General features: G+C 39.9%; 1 protein-coding gene across 4 annotated transcripts in view; it reads right to left on the reverse strand.

The window, feature by feature from the left end:
• LOC133982571 (pleckstrin homology domain-containing family A member 5-like) overlaps positions 1 to 19,542 on the reverse strand; it is an 83,289-nt gene that overhangs the window by 61,402 nt on the left and 2,345 nt on the right. For 3 of the 4 annotated variants that reach the window (XM_062421640.1, XM_062421639.1, XM_062421643.1), the window contains exons 2-4: positions 18,743 to 18,960; positions 18,559 to 18,635; positions 16,517 to 16,574 (exon numbers count right to left, since the gene is read on the reverse strand). In XM_062421640.1, coding sequence (XP_062277624.1) covers positions 16,517 to 16,574; positions 18,559 to 18,635; positions 18,743 to 18,834 — 227 coding nt within the window. In that variant the 5' untranslated portion in view covers positions 18,835 to 18,960. Of the gene's footprint in view, positions 1 to 16,516; positions 16,575 to 18,558; positions 18,636 to 18,742; positions 18,961 to 19,542 lie in introns of those variants that run through there. The other variant, XM_062421641.1, reaches the window with a different exon arrangement.

Raw genomic sequence — 19,542 nt, forward strand, 5'->3', positions numbered from 1 at the left:
ATCACTCCTAGAAATCATACATCACACACAAAGCCCAACTAGGACTAAAATGTAAAATAACTAAAAGAGTTATTTATGAAGCTTTCTACTCAAACTCTCACTGAGGAGCAGCGCCTCTTCTTTGAGAGTGAATGACATCACTGTTATACAACACTGAGCCAGAGGAAATTAAAAATGATGTTTCGCATTTATTCTGAGTCGTTAGGCTGTGAATTCAAGACATTCAAAGACTGACTGGCTGATGGATAATTTGATACAGGTACAAACATATAGAAAATAGCAAAACTGATCTAAAATATCCTTACAAAACTTTTATGAAGGGACACGACATAGGATCTCATAAACAGAAATATGTAAACATAGATACATATAATATATTTCCATATATATTATATTTTGTCAAAATACTTCAAACGGAATCTAATTTAACCCTAACACATTGTTCAGGATCAGATTTGACCCATTTTTACATTTGGGAGGTGTAAAAACACCCTATACACATTTTGTCTAGGTGGACTTTTCCTAATGTGATGTACAGTATACAAAAATGGATGGTTTGTTTTATTGTGCAGTTTATAGACATTTATGTATATGCAAATTACAACATTCAAAAAACACTATTTAAACATGTTGAAGTATTCTTCATATTCTATAAAATGATCTCCTGGATCATAAAATACTGATTGTGAATGTCTTTTTTTGTTCATAAATAAATAGAATACACAATTGGTGTAGAGACTAATTATGAGTCAGAATATGAACAGTATGTGAGGGTTAAATGAAGTATGTGACATGTTTCCATGTGACATTACCTATCCTAACATCTGCACTCACAGCACACTTCATGTGACGTCACAGTCTCAAAGTCTCCTCTGTATCAGTACAAACAGTCAAATTCATATCTCAGCTCATCTCCCTGTCATTTATACCAGCTATATCGGTCAGCCCTACGTACACACACCACATCATCCACCCACTCAATAAGGACCATCATGTGTGCAGGGGCAGGCAGTAATAAAGCTGTCACACGGGGAAGTCGACTTGAAATGTTCTCTTCTAAATCTTGCTGCCGTACGCAGGGCTCAGAGAGGCAGAATGGCAGCAATCATTGCATCAGTCACAGTTGAGGGTGTATTTATCATGGCCACCAGCAGAGGTCTTAAGGTGAAAAACAGTGGGCTCCCTCCTCATCCAGAGAGGAAGAGGAATGCCTGCATACACATCGATTTGTGAATAGCAGCACACGGGTGGGAAAGCTACATTTATCTTTGAGCAAGTAGTGCAGATATTTAAACCACACTCTTGACTTCCAGAGACATTCATCCCTACTGCTACAGGAAAATACTGCAGAGAGCTGACAGCTGATTAGACTGATGGATCAGTAAGTGGTGCAACCATTACTACAGTTATGAAGCCTCTGTCCGTTCACTCCAGACTGGCCTCATCTCTCACACGCTCACACACTCTCTAAATGAAGACTGAAAAGAGGCTGATATGCAGTATGAAGGAAGGGACTGATTGATTTCAGTACACGCAGTCTTTAAAAGGTAACATATGGAGATAGTAACCACTAGTGGCAAGGTAGAGCAATGTTTTCATGAGTAGGCACCAGTATTATTTGTATCTCAAGTTGTGTCATTATGTGAATGAATCGACATTTCTGCACAGAACAGAGTGCAGTAACAGTTCAGTAATGGTAATGTGTTGCAATCTATTGTAAAAGGTAGAGATGCATTATAAAAGACTAAAGACCACATGCTGATGTAAACAATGCAGGTTGAACAAAAAAAGAAGGAAAGACTTTGCAAATGTTTTATGAGGTAGGAAGTGCATTCACCATGTTTGCTACACCCTAAGTGCTCTGGAGAAAAATGTTGAATATTTCTTTTTATGTGTTTGTTTACTGCCTTAAACAAATTCAGTCCACCTCAGCCTGGGCAACTGGACTCTGACAATGAGGGCATGATGGACAAACTGTTTCCCAAAGTGTCTGTTCTGCAAGAGAAATAACAAAACAAAACAATAACAGGCTACCTTGGACTCTGGCAAACAATCGCAGTGAGAGTTATGGGTATGGCTATGTACAGTACTCAGCCTTTCTATTCGCTTCAGCTATCTGTGAATCACCTGACCTCAAGCAGACGGCTGGAGCTCCAGTAAGCATGAGGCGGGCAATGCCTCCAAGGCACCAATTTAGATCAAGAGATGTGCATTTAGCAGTTTGTTTTTTCCAGGGTTCTGTGTTTGCTGGACAAACAGCTCCTGTTCATTTGTATTTGTGGGGACAGCAAATTGTGTATGTTCCCTGTGAGTCTAACCCCATTCTGGCACATTCCTCTTTCGGTAACTCCAGTGATGCCTTTAAAGCCTATGAGAAACACACATGTACAATATCAATCACAGCAGGTATACATTATTCAATGAGAAACTTGGCACAGAGTTCAAATATTTGTTCGGGCAGGGACGACCAGGTCTGTGGACAGAGCGTGGGAGAGGACTCTCACAGCAGAAGAGTCACTACCCCACAGCTGAGCAATAAATGCAGAGTATTGTCCAATCACTTCCACTGTCTATGCACCCCCCCAGCACCCAGACAGAGAATTAAACCCCTCACTAAGTCAGTAGCTCAGCACGCTGTACAGATATTAGCTTTGCTTTCAGATATGTTTAAACATCTCTGCTCTGTCTAATCTGATGGATCTGACAGTATGGTAATACACCTCAGAGGATTTGGTACTATTTAAAGCAGTGATGATGACCTGAGTACTCTTTATATCTGTCAAGTGTATCTGTAGCAGCAGAATTTACAGTGCACTCAAGTCGTGATGGGGCTGGCACTAAACTGCAAGCACACAGACGTACAAGAGGCCCTGTTAAGTGGTTGTAAAAAGCAGATTCACTTTGGCTTGATGTTTGTTGGGAATAACAGTGGAATTCCTTCATACAGTTATGATATTACATAAGGACTTTTTGGATGAATGGTTTCAACGAGTGCCAGCGCTAGAGATGGACTAGTGCATCTAAAACTCTCCCAGATGTGATAACACCATTTGAGATAAGGTAAGGTTTATCATATCTACATAGTGGGCAGCCAGTCACTTTATTCCCAATCCTTAAAAAAGCACTCACTGTTCCTCATGATCAAGAAAACATCAAAGGCTCACACCTTAAGAGCCAAAAGCATTTGTGCTGTCACTGAGAGATATGAGGAGAATCGTGAGAGGATTAAAAACTTAGGAGAGTCACAGAAAGAAACAATGTCCTGCTGATAGCATACATTATGTGTAGCTTGGACAACATGTGCCGGGGAGAGACGACGATTGTGAGGACACGCGAGGTCTGCAGGGGGAACAGTGCAGCTGACACTGTTGCCGGGAGAGAGAAGGAGAGGAATAAGCCAAAGCCACAGGACCAGGAGGGTGGGATATTAATCCCTTCACTGCTGCTGCTAAATTGAAAACTTGGCAGCAACAAGAACGTCAGTATAGCACTACACCCTTATTCAATCCTCTGGAAAAGTGTGAGATGGAGATACGCTGCAGTATTTCAGAAGCCTCTTTTCATGAAGGTGTGATCACCGTGAAAACAGAGGTCCGGTTTCCAATTATACACGACAGAACAAACCACCACCACCACCCCTGAAAAGAAAAAAAAAGTAAATAAACAAAGAGTCTACTGGCTGCCTGTTTGGATATGGATAAAGACAAAATGCAATGGCCGAATTTGGAGCAATTTGTTTCAGGAAACAGTTCACAGTTCCTAAGCCCCTCTGTGGACATTTTAACATGGTGCTCCAAGAGCTCACAGCTGTACAGCGTTTGAGCAGAGTGACAGCTTCCAAAAGCTGCCTAATCATCACAGACCATCTGGAAAACAACCGGGCCGTGCACTGTCCGCTGCACTGAGGTAGACAGACAAGAGAAACAGAGAGACAGAGAGAGAGAGAAGGAAAGAAAAGGATATATATTGAGAAGGTGCATCATTGTCTGGGCATACTATGACAGCTGCACCAATGTTTACAGGTTTAAGAGATATCCAATACCCTGATGAGAGAACAGATTTTATGAACATCAAAAATAACTCAACTCAACTCAACTAAACAGTCATACAAGATGGGTATTTAGAATATTTGATATAAGAGGAGAGCAGAGTCATGCACAAATTTTGCCTCTCTGATTTGCCTCCCATGCTCTCCTCATATATTGTGAAAAGTAAATCTGATTTTCTCCATAAAACTGTTACGAGGCCACCGCATCAAATTCCATGTTGCACACCTAGGTGTGTGGAATAATAAGTATGATAGTAAAGCAACAAGTTGACCCCCCCCCCCCCCCATGAAGACTGCTGTCCCCAGACTCAACCCAGCACAACATCAGCAAAGGACAGCTCATTGCAGATTACTACAGGGATTACTCAAGTTCAACAGCTCTCTCAGCATTAAACCAAAGACACTACACAACTAAGAGGCTTTAGGGCCATATAATTACTGTAGGCTAAAGGTTCCCCTGTAGGCCTGCATTCAATCGACAGCCTTATACCATATAAACATACATATTTCTTAATACTGGACATTAAAGGATATGATCAGCAATTTTCTGTGCTTTTTACTGTCAGCAAATGAAATGAGCAGAGGCAGACTTACAATAAACTCATCCTACTTACATGTATTGTATGGGCATCAAAGCCTAATATATTTGACCCTGTCTGTGCTGTAGACCTCCATTGTTGTCCAAAAACTTAAAGTTTAGAAATGGCTCCAAAGAGTAATAACATATTAAATTCTGGTGCTAAATACCACAACTAAAGTTCTTTGAGAGATTTACAATGTAATACTGTAGGTCAAAAGGTGGGGATGTGTAGCACAACAAGATAGCGAGTGAAAATGTGACTGTAGTTATTTGTCTTTGGAGCCATTTCTAAACAAACTACCATAACCGTGGTGTCACCCAGTGCAACGCTGAGGCTCACTGACAAGCAAATGTTGCATCAGGTCTTAATGTGTTAACAGTTTTTCGACAACAATGGAGGAATATGATACATTTTTGATGCCCACACAATACTTGAAAGTTGGATGAGTTTATTGTTGGTTTGGCTCTGAATATGAATTTTGTTGACATTAAGCAATAACATTTTTAAAAATAAAATCGCCCGCCTTGACCTTTAACTACTGTGTATAGTTCACATTAAGAATAAGAACATTTTGCTGGAGAAGAATATTTTGTAGAACAATAAAAGATTTTGATCAGGAGCCAGTCTTATTTGCACTCTAACACTCTGCTAACTGGGATCACTGCAGACAGTGGCTCTTGATCCTGTTAAAAGCAGCTATGTTTTTAGTTTCTATATACACACACACACACACACACACACACACACACACACACACACACACACACACACACACACACACACACACACACACACACACACACACACACACACACACACACACACACACACACACACACACACACACACACACACACACACACACCAGTCTTGAAAAGATTCCTTCCCATAAAAATAAAAAGAGGAACAAGGAACGATTAATGCACACGATTTTAAAGAACGCTAACACAGGCAGCCAAGAATCGGATGCAGAGAATAACTTTGTCTGATGTAGGTTTTTACTGAGATAAACTGTCTTAATCAGCACCTGGGGCGGTCACTGACATCAGAAGATCTCTTTCACATATGTTCACACACGGAGCATCCAAACACCCAAACACACACACGCTCTTTTCTCCCAGTGCTAGCCAGATGGCAGGGACCCCACAGAGACTGAAAGGCGTGAGAGCAGCGGTCCGAGCAGCTCAAAGCCTGCCTGGTTATCTGTCTGTTCCTCAGTCAGCACCCAGCAGCACCCAGCCCCATACCACAGAGTTATGGATCCAGGGACAGGCTTGATGTACAGCAGATCCAGATCCACCGGTTTCCCTCTTAAATCACATTACACACACAAGTGCGCTGCGTGAGTACCGAGCACTGACAGAGTTAGTGAGTCAGCAGCCACAGCCATTGAAACCTCCTCCTGCCAAGGGGGGAGAGTAAACAGCTTCTAAGAGGTTTGCAGAATAAAGGCATCGTCCCCAGAGTGTAATATGTTAATGTTCGCTGTGTGTGGGAATTTATTACTTCTTTATGAACACACATGGATGAGGACTTCATGATGATGGTTAAAATAATCATCACAATTATTCTGCTTAAGTTAATTATTTATAACTCTTTTTAGATTAAATTGGTGTATTATTTTTTTTTTAAGTAAATGTGTCTGTCTTTTTGTGTACGCCCTCTCACCAAATGCTAGCAGGGATAGGTTTTAGTACCAGCACAACAAAGTAGATGGTTGCTGGCTCTTCTCGTTATACTAAATCTTTTGAAGTACTTCAGGGTGTTACCAGCCAGGACACACACGCTGAGGAAGCCAAAGCCCAAAACATCCATGTGTGTAAGTGGACTGCGAATGTGTCTCCAACAACCCTGCACAGGCTAAGGTTAATTAGATTTGATTAAGTCTGTTTCAGCAGTGAGAGGTAACTGCTAACAAAGTATGAAGCTTAAACGTTGAGGTTGCATTTTGGTAACTGCAATGAAAACATTTTCCTTTTTAAATAAAAAATGTCTGCCCTTCTAGACAATATTACATTTACAGTACAGTAAATATCTGCTTGTCCCTGAATTTCTATGAAGCTATGTGATGTTTACGCTGACTGAACATCTCGGGCTTCATTAGACTGAACCTATTCAATGAATCTATTCAATGAAAATTAAAATATTCGGGTTATGTGGGATCCTTGGGTACATGTTTGACATATTTATTGAGAAGAATCTGAAGAACTCGAAATATTTTGGGGGAGGGGGTTTCCTCATGTTTGACCACACACGATGTTAATATACCATGAACACTGATTTATAGCATGTAACTCTTGACTGGAAATATGCTTGAGACAAATACTTTCTATACCCATTGTATAAAAAGAACTGACCCCTATATAGAAAAGTGAGAATTGTGAAGTGACTCTTGCCTGCAGCTGCAATCATGCTCAGGAGGCAGGAAGCACTTAATCACAGCGTGATTGAAGCAAACACTTGTGACTCTCTCTTGACTAGAGAGCCCTTGATCTAATGCACCAGAGCAGGCACTTTAAATGTAAAGCCAATAACTCACCTGGGTAGTTTAATCAGACTAAATGTGGAGGCCAAATTGTGATCAATTATCAATGATTCAATCACAGCTATGTATATCTGGCGCGTGACTTTAACTCCGAGCCCAGACACTGGATCACCTCCCTCATACACTCTCACTACTGTGACTGGATTTTCAGGTTTATATAATCAGGTCTGATCAAGCTTTTCTCACAGATTGAAACTTGGATTATTCCTTGGAGAGAAGGGAGAGCCTTTCCATGTCTGCCGCTGAAAGTTACGGAGGGTTCGCAGGGATTCCCGCCATTGATACCCCCCGATAGATTCAGACCTCAACCCTCAACTCTGTCCTCATTCCTCAGACTGTCCCCTAGCACTGGTGGGGGATTTTTATTCACTTAAGCTGATGTCACTCACGAAAATGAAAACAAATCCCCTATGCTTGAAGTCTGTGACATGCTAATCCATTCTTCAGATCTTTGATAAGATGCCTCATTTCACTGATGCCCTCAAGAGTCAGCGTCTGAAGTGTGTTACTGCAGAGATGAAACTTAGAAAGAGATAAGGCAAGAGCAGAAACACGGGTATGGACGAATGCCACGAAAGGCATCATTCCACTGTCATTTACTGTCATTTATTCTTGAAATAATTTTGTATTATTAATGATGACTTGTTTTAGGATTTAACTGTTCACATACATAATGACAGTGTATTTTGAGAGAGAATGTGTTTTGAACTTCATTAGCTTGAGAGGCATGTTACTGTAGGTAATATGGCAAACAATTTTATTCTACAAAATGTTGATTTAGTACTTTAAAGTGGCTATAATCAACATTTTTAAGAAAACAAATGATCTATGTGTAAGAATTACCACTTGACTCTGCCGTTCCCCTCAGCTCTACGGCTCCAACACTTTAGCCTCTTGCATTTGTTTTGGTTTTATGGCTCACAACTTCGCTGTTGACGACAGCAGGGAACAAAATGGAGCATTTAGCAGCTAAAGAGACAGATACTTTCCTCAGGAGCTGGCGGAGACCGAAAGCAGACCTAAAAGAGGAGTGAACACTGGAATACAGCCACCATGGACAGAAGTGAACAAATAAATACTATTGTTGAAGTCATATAAAATAAAAAACTCTGTGGAGATCCTGAAATCCTGAAAGACAAGTATTGTGACTGTCTGAATGATTACTCACAGTTTTATTGGTAAAGCATATCTGAACAGAAAGGTTAGGTCATGACTTCATATGCCACAATGAGATAAGAAGAATGGCATCACTTATGTGTAATACAGTTTTGTGTTTCTATAACAATACAAGAATTCATGACAGTCTAGTTAAGCGATAAAAGATGCTGATTTTGGAGGAATATCTCTGACAGGATCATGGTGAAACTGCATCATCTTTGGGTTCAAACGTGTGTGTTTTATAAACAAAAGCATTTATGTGAGTCATAATAATACACACCAGTCACAGGGAATAAAAAGCGTCTGACACATTTTTACCGCATTAGTCATTATGACAAGCAAAACCAAGTACAGGTTTTGGAGAAGAACAGTAGAGCTATCAGAAAAGAGGATTTCATTATTTGATTTTGATTGATAATTATCACCACTGAATATTAATCCACATGACAACACAACACTCTTACTTTTAAATGTGTAGTCAGCTATGTTGGACTAGATATGATATATGGTATATGGCTGGGCTGTGTAGGAGTGTGCAAAATTGTGGCCAATTAGTTGCAGGAATAGTCAGTGGTAACAATGTGAATTCCTGGATATTAAATGTTCATCTGGAGGCTGTTATAAATAAATACATTATAAATGAAAGTTTTGACAGCATGAGGTGCGAATTCAAGAGGCTCATCTCCACCCAGTTACTGCAGTTACAGCAAGTATGCCTACACTAAACTGATATAACAGCCTACGTTAGTGTCATGTTTTACCTGCAAGACTCATATTTTAATGCTGTTGTTCATCGAGTGTGATGCCAAAACGTCAAAAGTAATTTTTTTAAAAGTTTGCGTCCTGGTATTTTATTCAGTAATAAAATCCAAACGAGCAGCGGAGCGTCTCTCCTGCCTGCTGCTGACAGCGCTGGCAGCTAGAGAGTCGATCACAGCGGCAGCAGAGGAGGAGACGGTAAAGACGCTGGTATGTGTCTGTTTAAACATGAATTCAGTTGACTTCTCTGCATTTAATACTGGAGCTGAGGGCAGGAAACAGTTTCGCTCTGTGTCGCAGTGTCCTCTGTTTCCTTCACAGTTTATGTAGGTCATTTACAGACAAGACCATAAAAGTTTGCAGCCTGTCATTGTTGTCACGAATATCCAGGGGGGTAATGTCTGTAAATTCAAGTGAAATAGAGTACTCGCTTATCCCTTGCTAATGCGCAGCTGCCAATAGGAAAACTCCAACAGTCAGCTGGCCAACCAATGGTGTTACTTCATTACTCACTCACAGAAAGCCACATCTGTATGCCTTACCCTGCAGTTGCAGTCCAGGCAGAAAGAGCCAACAGCTAAATAGAAATCCACTACAGAGATTTTTTTCATAATTGGCCAGATTTCAATTGACATGCTTTCTTCTGTTCTGAGTGATTAATTATGCAGCAGCAGAAGTGAACAGCCTGATGAAAGTGGTGGTTGCAGAGCAGGCTAGTACAATATTTATATTTTATGTTGCACTTTATATTGATGAGAACTCACAAGCAGCAAATTGCCCTCAAAGGACACCACTGGTGTGACAGGACACAAAATTCACAGTTATGCACCTTGGTTTTGGGGTTCAGTATGTTTTTGGTACAGCAGGGGAAAAAAGGAAGGTAGAAAATAACATTTTGGTGTTTCATTTTTAAAAATGTAAACATCCAGCCATGGCTCAGCGACCCAAACTATTACTCAAACAGTTAAGTTGTGCTGCAGTGGAAAAGGAAAACAATCTTTCTGTTTCTGGTAAGGAGTCAGGACATCTGCTGACAGCTGTTTTATGCTGATTTATGGTCTGACTGTATATAAAGTAGTTGAAACTAGCTCCACCTCCAGCAGCTACAACAGTAACATGTTGAGGGGAAGTGGTGGCCTAAAGGTTAGAGAAGCAGTGTGAATTGTGCCAATTCAATCCGCGGACCGACAGAATAAATATGGGTGGGAAAATTGAAGAAGCAGCGCTTGGCCCTCCCTCATTACAACCACTGAGGTGCCCTTGAGCAACGTTCCCAACTTCTGCAGTGGAGTTGCTCAGTGGCCGGCAGATCAGATGGTTGTACTGGGCAGCTTCTTGGTATGAATATTTTAACTGTGTGAATGTGATCTGGGCCTTCCTGAAAAAGAGAGCCCTCAGAGAAACTTCCCTGAATAAATAAAGGTTTAAAAGAACATGCGACTTAAAAAAGGTTTCTTCAATATTAATAACCTAATGATGTCATATTTAACAGCATATCAGTCAGAGGGACCAAACCACATCATTTAATTTCATACTTTTTAACCATATGTTTCTGTTTTTATCGTTGTTGAGCGGCTTTAGGTGGAGTGAAAAAAAAGAGAAAGGAGGGGGACTGGGAGATGCGGTATTGTTTCTTTACGGAGATAACGGAGCATATTTTAGTAACAACTTAACTCAGTCAGTTTTAAGGGTCTCTCATTTTTCATTTTGACAGCAGTGACACAACACAGTAACCAAAGTAACCAAATTACCTTGGCTAAGCCGGCTAGCATACCTATAAGCATGCCACAGCGAAGTGGCAAACTACCAAAAGGTTTCAGGTGGAACTCACGCTCTAGAAGAGGAAGTGGATCATTTAACTATTTTGACAGTAATTTTTTTGGGTCACGGAGCATATTCTTCATAGGACTGTACATAAATCATAACATCCATACCATGCTGGTTGTGGACAAAAGGACACTGACAAAATGAAACATTAAAAAATAGCATACAATCAAACTAGACTGGCCTACAGCACTGTGAGGGTCCACTTTCAGAGCCTTTTACTGTATTACTCATTTATAAGCCTTCAAAACAACATGGCAGTTACTGCACCTCATTGTGTAACCTACAGCAATGAACCCACGACTCCAGCAGTTCGTTTTTCCCCTCTTTTCCAAGACAGAATAAATGAGACAAGAATAGAGAACAAAGACAGGGAGCTGGCAGGAGTTCTGCACCTGTCTTTTCATTCACATAATTGCTGTAAACACTTCCTGCATACACGAGGCAACCAACTCATAATTAAGGTCATCACTCTCCTACCGTAATATTAGGCATTTTGCACCAGTCAAACTGAGTGCACCCCATTTATCCCAATAAACACTTCTGAGAGCTTTTCACAGGTCAAGAACCTCATTAGCAGACTTTGACAAACATTTTAACTAATAGCCGGTTAAACTGCCAATATTATGTCCTCGGTGTTGCACAATATGATTCAGAGGTTAAAATACAGGATTATGTAGCACAGAGATAAAACTGGAAAACACAAATCTTCAAGATGGTACTGCCTCATTTGTTTATGGCACAAACAAAATAAACAGATAATGTACTGGGTGGCTGTACAATTCACTAGTAGAGCGATACACAGAGAATATGTCGTGAAAATCAAATGTCCAATCGCTTTACTCTGTATATAGTATACTACAAACAGCCCATGTTGCCTGCAGTATTCTGCAAGAGCAAAACATCCTATGTCTCCCTCCCAGCTCCCAACTGTCCATTAAGGGCACAAAGTAACACAGAAGTCAAAGGTACTTGTGTAGTTTTTTACCTCCAGTAGCGCTGTGGGGCAGTTTTACTTTATGAGTTGTTCACAGATTTGTCTCGTGCACACGTATGAGGACAAACATGAATGACACTTACACAGTCCTGTCCATAGTTTCACGCTATTCTTCTGATTGACAGGTGGTGGTAATACACCAAGCTAAAAAACACAACACCAGCGAAGGCAGTGAAGAAGAAACCTGCTAGCTAGTAAACGTGGATATTAAAAGTGCTGGTTTTAAAACGTGAAAAGAAAGTATCTGTGACTCTGCTTGTGTGGATTATTGTGTCAGCTCTTGGAGGACCTTAAAACAGCAAAATACGAGGATGGAGTTGTGTATTTTCTGATTTATTGCCAGGTTCAGCTGCTGAGACGGGGCTAAATGCCATTGGCTTAAAAACATGAATGCATTAGGACTAATGGGTGGGTGCTATTGACCCATTCCTCTGTCCTCAATGAGACACAGCAGATGGGAAGACACAGAGATACTGCAATGTGTCTTAATGTGATGGTTGTATGGTCTCTAGTCTAAAACAAACAGTTGAAAAATAACAAGAGCCAGTTCATTCTGTTAGTAGTGTGCAGATATTTGCACTTAACATAAAGCACAACTCTGGCTAACATGTCATTTGTTTTGGTCATAAAAGCCAAGTCAAAATGCACCAACTACAGTTATAGAGGTACATGTCTGCCTGGGAATGAAATTAAGAAGCTAATAGTTGGCAGATTTACACCTCCTCATGATCTCATTCTCTGTTAGCAGGGGAGCAAGCACTGGCCAGTTGACACACAGTTCCCCAAACTGAAATGAGCCAACAAGCCAAAAACTCAAAGATCAAGTCTGCTCAGGCTGAAGAGAGCAGAAAGCCATGACTGATTCAATTAACATCTGCACTGACCTTCACCCATTCAAAAACGCACAGTACCAAAAATAATAATCAAATCCAGGGGATGGGCCATGTCTCTAGTCCACAGTATCACACCAGCGACCTGCACCCATCCTCCCCACCCTCCCCTGACACATGCCTTCATAGGACAGTCTACGTCAGCACAATCTGCTCCTTGATTCTCACACTGTGTAACCCACTGCTTACAGCCAAGCCACACAGCCAGCATGTGAATGGGCCAGATCTTTTCGCACGCTCAAAAAAGAAAAAGAAAAAAAAGCTTTAGTCACAGAAAATAATTAATGATCCTGTCTGAAAACAAACGAGCTGAGTGTCTGATTTTGGCTTTCAAAAATCTGCAACTTGTCCATGTACGTTAAAAAAAAAAGCAGAAAAAGCAAAAAAATATAACCATAAATGCACTTGAATGATAAAGTAATGATAACCTACTGTAAAATATAAGACGTAGACTTATCCAGCTGTTATCAGGCAAATGGTTTTCAGAGGCTTTTATTGGCTGCCTTTCATAAAGACTTAAAATGTCCCAAGCACTGTCCAAGACACTCATCACATAAACCTGTCAACAAATCTCTATGTCAAAGCAATGAGTCACGATGGAATTAACAGCCATGAATTTATACTACCCAATTACTCAAGCTTAAGTACATCTATGATATAGCTTCAGCACTACAGGCTTATACATTGATGTTGTGCCTTTACCTCGAACAGCCAGCTTTATGACAGTGGCAGACTGTTTAATATTTCTGACCACATAACCAGCATCCTAAACGCTCCTGTGAAATTAAAAACAACAAAGCCACATCTGGGCTAATTATCTGCATTTTACCCACAAAATCTACATTAGCTTTCTTTCAATTTAAACTGTATAGTCATCCTCATTAACAGGCATACAGTATGTCTTATGCTTATTAATAGTTTTCTGTAGGCTCACTACAAAATTAACTGTGATATGTAACACGTAGTAATATGCTCACTCAGGTCCTTTAATGTAGTGCTAAAAAAAGAAAAAGAAAAATGACGGACTTGATGGGTAACAGGAATGGTACCGGTTCCTTAGTGGTCTGTACTGAAATATCGATGACAAACAGTGCTGCTATCAGTCTGTTTTTAACTGTCCCCTAATGATGACAAAGCTGCCAGTGTCAAGCGATAACGTGTGAAGTTGCGTAACTGCGTGTTTACATTTTGTGCTCTCCAGCCATGGCTGACAGGGGAAAACATTTAATAGTGTGTGCTCACCTTACTAAATTTTATAAAAATTCAGCTAAATGCAATAGTTGTGTGTAAAGAGGGGCAACACAGAATTATTATTTACTTTACTGACATAAAAGATTTATTTCCAGTGAGATATTATGGAGTTTATATAGTGACTTTGCTGTTGTGAACACTCTAATCCTGTTACAAATCTATTCTTTTTCTTAATAATAGATTTTTTTAAAAAGCAGTTCTCGAGTAATTAAAAAGAACAAGTAAGAGTATGGATAAAGAACTGGGCCGATAAGGACTATCAATAAGTAAGTAAGTAGTAGTAGCAATAAAATCTTAACAGTAACCGTTCCTCGTGGATAACAAATGACAAAAGTCTGCACTTTGCTTTTACACCCCAGAGGGGTCAGTCTGTCAGCCTTGCACCACTGAGTGACAGAGGGCAATGACCAAATAAAGACAGGTGGATTACGAGAGGGAGGATATAATGGGGGAAAAGGGAGGTTAATCTATAGAGGAGTAGTGTGTGTGTGTGTGTGTGTGTGGATTGAGGTGTTGCTTTCTTAATTAACAGTATGCTACTTGAATGAACACGGCAATGATCCGTCTTATTGCTCCGGCTGCTCCATTCTGAAATAATTTTTACAATGCACCAACTGGTCTGTAGGAGATACCACACTGCTGGATTACCTGTATGTTGTGGATATCTAAAATATTGCTGGTCAGATTTTGGTGAAGCTTTGATTTGATACATTTTGCATGTCTGTGTTTCAGCATTTTCAATCACTACAAAAGGGCCATTACAGACCAGCACTCGGGCTGTTGGTCTGTCTACATTTGACTTGCGTAGCTGCAGCTTAGTACAAGTTTAAAAAAGTAAAACTGGCAGAGAAAATGTGTTTTCTCCACTCGTTTTTGGTTACTTTTATCAATAAATGTGACTAAAGCATTCACCGTGCATCTGCTAATACATGGTTGCTATAAATTGCACTTGAGTTTGTCACATAATCAATAAGCTTTGGTTTGCATTAAAGATGACTAAGGCAGATGTGACACATCTGAAATATATGCAATTATACAAAATGCTGTGTCAGCAACTGGGCTAATACAGTTATAAATAGATCATGTAGATAATGTATTTATAATCCAGGGAGAAAGATACAGTTATGAAATAATGCAATGATCTAAACTAAACGCAGCCCCTTAATCAAAGCCAAGTGAACATTACAATATGCTTGGACTTTGCGAGAATTATAGTGAACGACTAATGCAAGTGGTCCTCTAGTCTGTTTTGCAGTGAGAAACTAGTGATAAGATGCTGGAATAAAAAATGTGTGTCTCTGAGTTGGACTGCCTGGCAACCTGCCATGTAAAGCTTCTCAAATTCATGAGGAAGTCAAAGAAAGAAAGGGGATTCAGCAAGGATATTAAGGCATAATATCCTAAATTCATAGCCTGTATATTATCTTCAATCATACTCCCGAGGCATTGCTGTGTTGTGGTGGAGAAATCCACCTGCAGTTTAAAAAATATTTATACCTGCTGTGTGAGAAGGAGTATGTCATTAGGAGATGCAACATAACGAAATATTTCAAATCTTTTCTCCTCAGATTTAGCGGCAACAGATGATGAATCAGAGCAGGCTGAATGACAGCCCTTGTGATGCCTTTTGATTAGTCACATATATCAGACTACCAAGGAGGCGAGATTGGAAAATGTGAAATATACTGTAGTTCAAAGACTATGTACAACAACCAACTACTAATGTAATTCATGTATATCCTGATCTACTAACAGAGAGGTGCAAAAACTGAGGAAATCATAGTTGTTTTGATGGACGTGGAGGATATATTACATTTTCTACTGCCCACACAGACACAACAAATGAGCATGCCCAAACAAAATCAGTGTACGGGGACTTTAAATACAACATCTTCCTATATAATCTTCCTAATTCCTATAATACCATAGATTGGCATTAACCTCAAACATATTTTCCAGCATCATTTCAAACTGCGAGCAGATCATATAAACCCATACAGTGAGGATAACTGTCACAAAAAGAGAACACATTATACTCGGGCTCAACTCTCCAAGCAGGCTCAAGCTTTGAGCAGTCTGAATACATAAAAACAGCTCACAAGAAGACAGCAACCACACTTTACCCATGTCTGTCATATATTTGCACAAGGTTGCTGTGTAATCATTAACTTTGTGATAGGCCCGTTACACAAAAACAGGGAGTAAAGGTTCCAAACTCACAGCCATGAAGCATTTATCTCTATTACACAGCATGTGTTCAGGACTAGCACAGGGCATTTGAATGTGCTCTTTTTATTTGAGAAAACTGGAAATAAATTGTTGTTGATAATGAAGTCAAGCTCCAATTATGGTGACATGCAAAGAGGAAGAGGTTTGAATTTAATATGGCACGTTTAAATATGGTATGCCAGTTCTGAAGTTATGATGGGTGTGTGCCTTGTGGCAGCATGGTGTTAAACTCACTTGATAAAGCACCGCGCTCCCTCGAAAGTATATCCTTCTTCCCATCCAGTGGGGAGGTCTGTGAAAGAGGGAAAAAACATGTCAACACAAACTCGTGGAGCACGCAGATGTTGCAACAGTTTACTAGAGCTAGGAGCACTATGTCTTCCCAGCTGTCACTTCCAATACAAGATGCATAACTACATAAATTAGTTGATTAAATGATTACTTGTTGAAAAGAAAATCAGTTTGCTGTTTCTAACTTTTCATATATATAAATATGAAATATCTCTGTGTTATGGACTGTTGATTGAATGAATGAAGCTATTTGAAGACTTTACTACTAAGGCAAGAACTGAAGTTTATTTTTGTTAAAGACTAATCTGTCAGATATTTTGCTCGGTTAATCATTTGATCTATAAAATGTTAGAAAATAGTCAAAAAAACCCCATCACACATTCCTAAAGCCCTACAGCTGTAGAAAAAGTATTCAGGTCCTTAACTTAAGTAAAAGTACCAAAACAGCAATGTACAAATAATTCATTAAAAGTCCTGCCTGAAAATTCTTACTTAAGTAAAAATACATAAGTATTAACGCAAAAAATCCTTTAGTATTAAAGTATAGTTCACATTTCATCCCTCTGACTGATATACATAGGACATAATTAGATTATTAATACTGAAGCATCAGTGTTAGAGCAGTATGTTATTGTTGTAGCTGCTGGAGATGGCGCTAGTTTCAACTACATGACATACAGTTAAATAGTTTAATCCAGTGGTTCCCAAACCTAGGGGTTTGGCTCCTTCAAAGGGTCACCAAATAAATCTGAGGGGTCGTGAGATGATTAATGGGAGAGGAAAGAAGAAAAAACAAAGTTGTGATAAACAAATCTGTTTTCAGTTTTTGGACTTTTTCCTCTTATCTTTGATTTTTCATCAACATCATCACATTGGATCATTTGAACATTTATTGAAAACATACTGAACCATGTGAGAAGTCTAGAGGGAAAAATCACTATTTAATGGAGCTGTTAACAACTCATAGACATCTCAAATGTGACTTCAACTACACACTGATATTTGCAAGAAGTCAAAGTGTGTCAAAACTTAATCTGAAATGTAACTAACGCTGTCAAATAAATGTAGTGGAATAGAAGGGAATACATTTCTCCCCTGAAATGTAGTGAAGTGTAAGTATTAAGTAACATAAAATGGAAATACTCAAGTAAGGTATTACCTCAGAATTGTTCTTAGGTACAGTATTTAGTAAATGTGAGTAAATGTACAGTTACTTTCCACCACTGAAGCGATGTCTTAAACACAAAGATACTCAATTTAATACATAAAAAAAAGAAAGGGTGAAAGTAGTTGGTTTAGTTTAGTTGGATTTGGCATTTTAATTGCTAGCTAACTTCCTGTCACTCTACTTAACTAGTAGTCATCTAATAATTTCAGCTCTTCTCAATTTGGACTTTTGAGGGTATTTTTCACTAATTTTGACATAAACAATTCATCAAGAATCTATCAAATAATCTGCAGATAAATTGGTAACTGGTTTTAGCCAGGGTGATAAAGAGGAAGATGATTTTGTAGATTTACAGCTAACCTTTACTTGTTGTTTACCTGTCAAACTGGAGTTTACTGGTCTCTGGTCAACTAAACATCAACTAAACACGTGAGCAGCTATATAGTCAACAGAAAACTTAAGGTTAATTCAGAGTAAGCGATAAAAATTAATTTTAAATTCTGGCGGCTGTAAGTTAAAAGTCGTCGTCGTCGTCGTCTGACAAGTTGACTAGCAGCTAAAAAAAGGTTGACACGAGGAAGTGTCACGATCCCGGGCAGAGAGGGCTCACTTTTCACAGCACGAGCGCACAAAAGCCCACTCATGCATTAAGAAACACGGCGTGGATGTCACAGCCTCTCTGCCACTGTGGGAACTATCTGCTTTTTTTGGGTGGTGGTGGTGGGGGACAGGCACAAGCACCGACAACACATGACGGCAGACATGACAGAGGTTAAAGATGAGAGAGAAACTTGCCCGCTGCTGAGTGACACCTTACCTGGAGTTTTTCTGTGTCCGGTTATTACTGCCTCGCCACTCACTGGATGCAGCCAGGTTGTACTCTTGGCTTCTTCGCTGTTGAGAGAGGGGGATTGCATTCATTATTTACACGGTGACTTTTCCTAGAATCGGGAAATGGGTAGAAATTTCTGGAAACGCTTTCTTTTAAAAAGGGTAATTACTTAACGAAGAAGACGCGTCCATCCCGAGTAACCCCATAACTCCAGGAAGACGGGAGACAAGAAAGCCACTCGGGTTGTAGATCCGCCGCCATGTCTGGCAATACTGTATGACAATCGCGCGGCTCCGCTCTGCTCTCAGCGCGTACACGGAAACCTTGGCAACGGCGGAGAGGAGGGCAGCAGCCCAGGAGGTAGACAGGTACAGTCAGCTCATCAGTCTGGAAGATAATACATACTCATAATGTTAAGAGGCAGATATTAAAGTTAGTTTTGTTCCAATGCCCCTTAAAAGTTGTTCTTCACCGTTGTTTGTTATTCTTATAATTTGTGCGGTCCTTTCATTCTGGCTGTGTGTTATTGTTGCCTTTTGCATGGTTTGTGAGTGCATGTTGTCCTAAACAAAGAAACCTCTCTGTGTGTGTGAACCACAATTGGGGGGCAGGGCCGGATCCACCTTATCAGGAGGGCCCCACAGGGCATAATTGATCGACTGGGCCCCTGTAAGCCTTTTTCAAAGACATTTTACTTGTAATAGAAGGGAAAGCACCAGGGGCGGATCTAGGAGCTGACAAGATCCAGGGTTTAGCCCAGAGCACTACCAATTGTTTTGAATGGTTCAATGCGCATAATTTCATTTTATTGCATTGTATGACTATTGCAAACATTAGTAATAGTAGTGATTTATTTTGGTCCCTGTTAACAATTTTCCAACAAGAATGCACATAGAAATAAATAGATAGCAATAAGCAGATGTGGAAGTAACAAATTAAAAGTAATCATGTCGCTGTTATTGAGTAGCT

Source organism: Scomber scombrus, chromosome 6, assembly GCF_963691925.1.
Source record: "Scomber scombrus chromosome 6, fScoSco1.1, whole genome shotgun sequence".
Classification (NCBI taxonomy): Eukaryota; Metazoa; Chordata; class Actinopteri; order Scombriformes; family Scombridae; genus Scomber; species Scomber scombrus.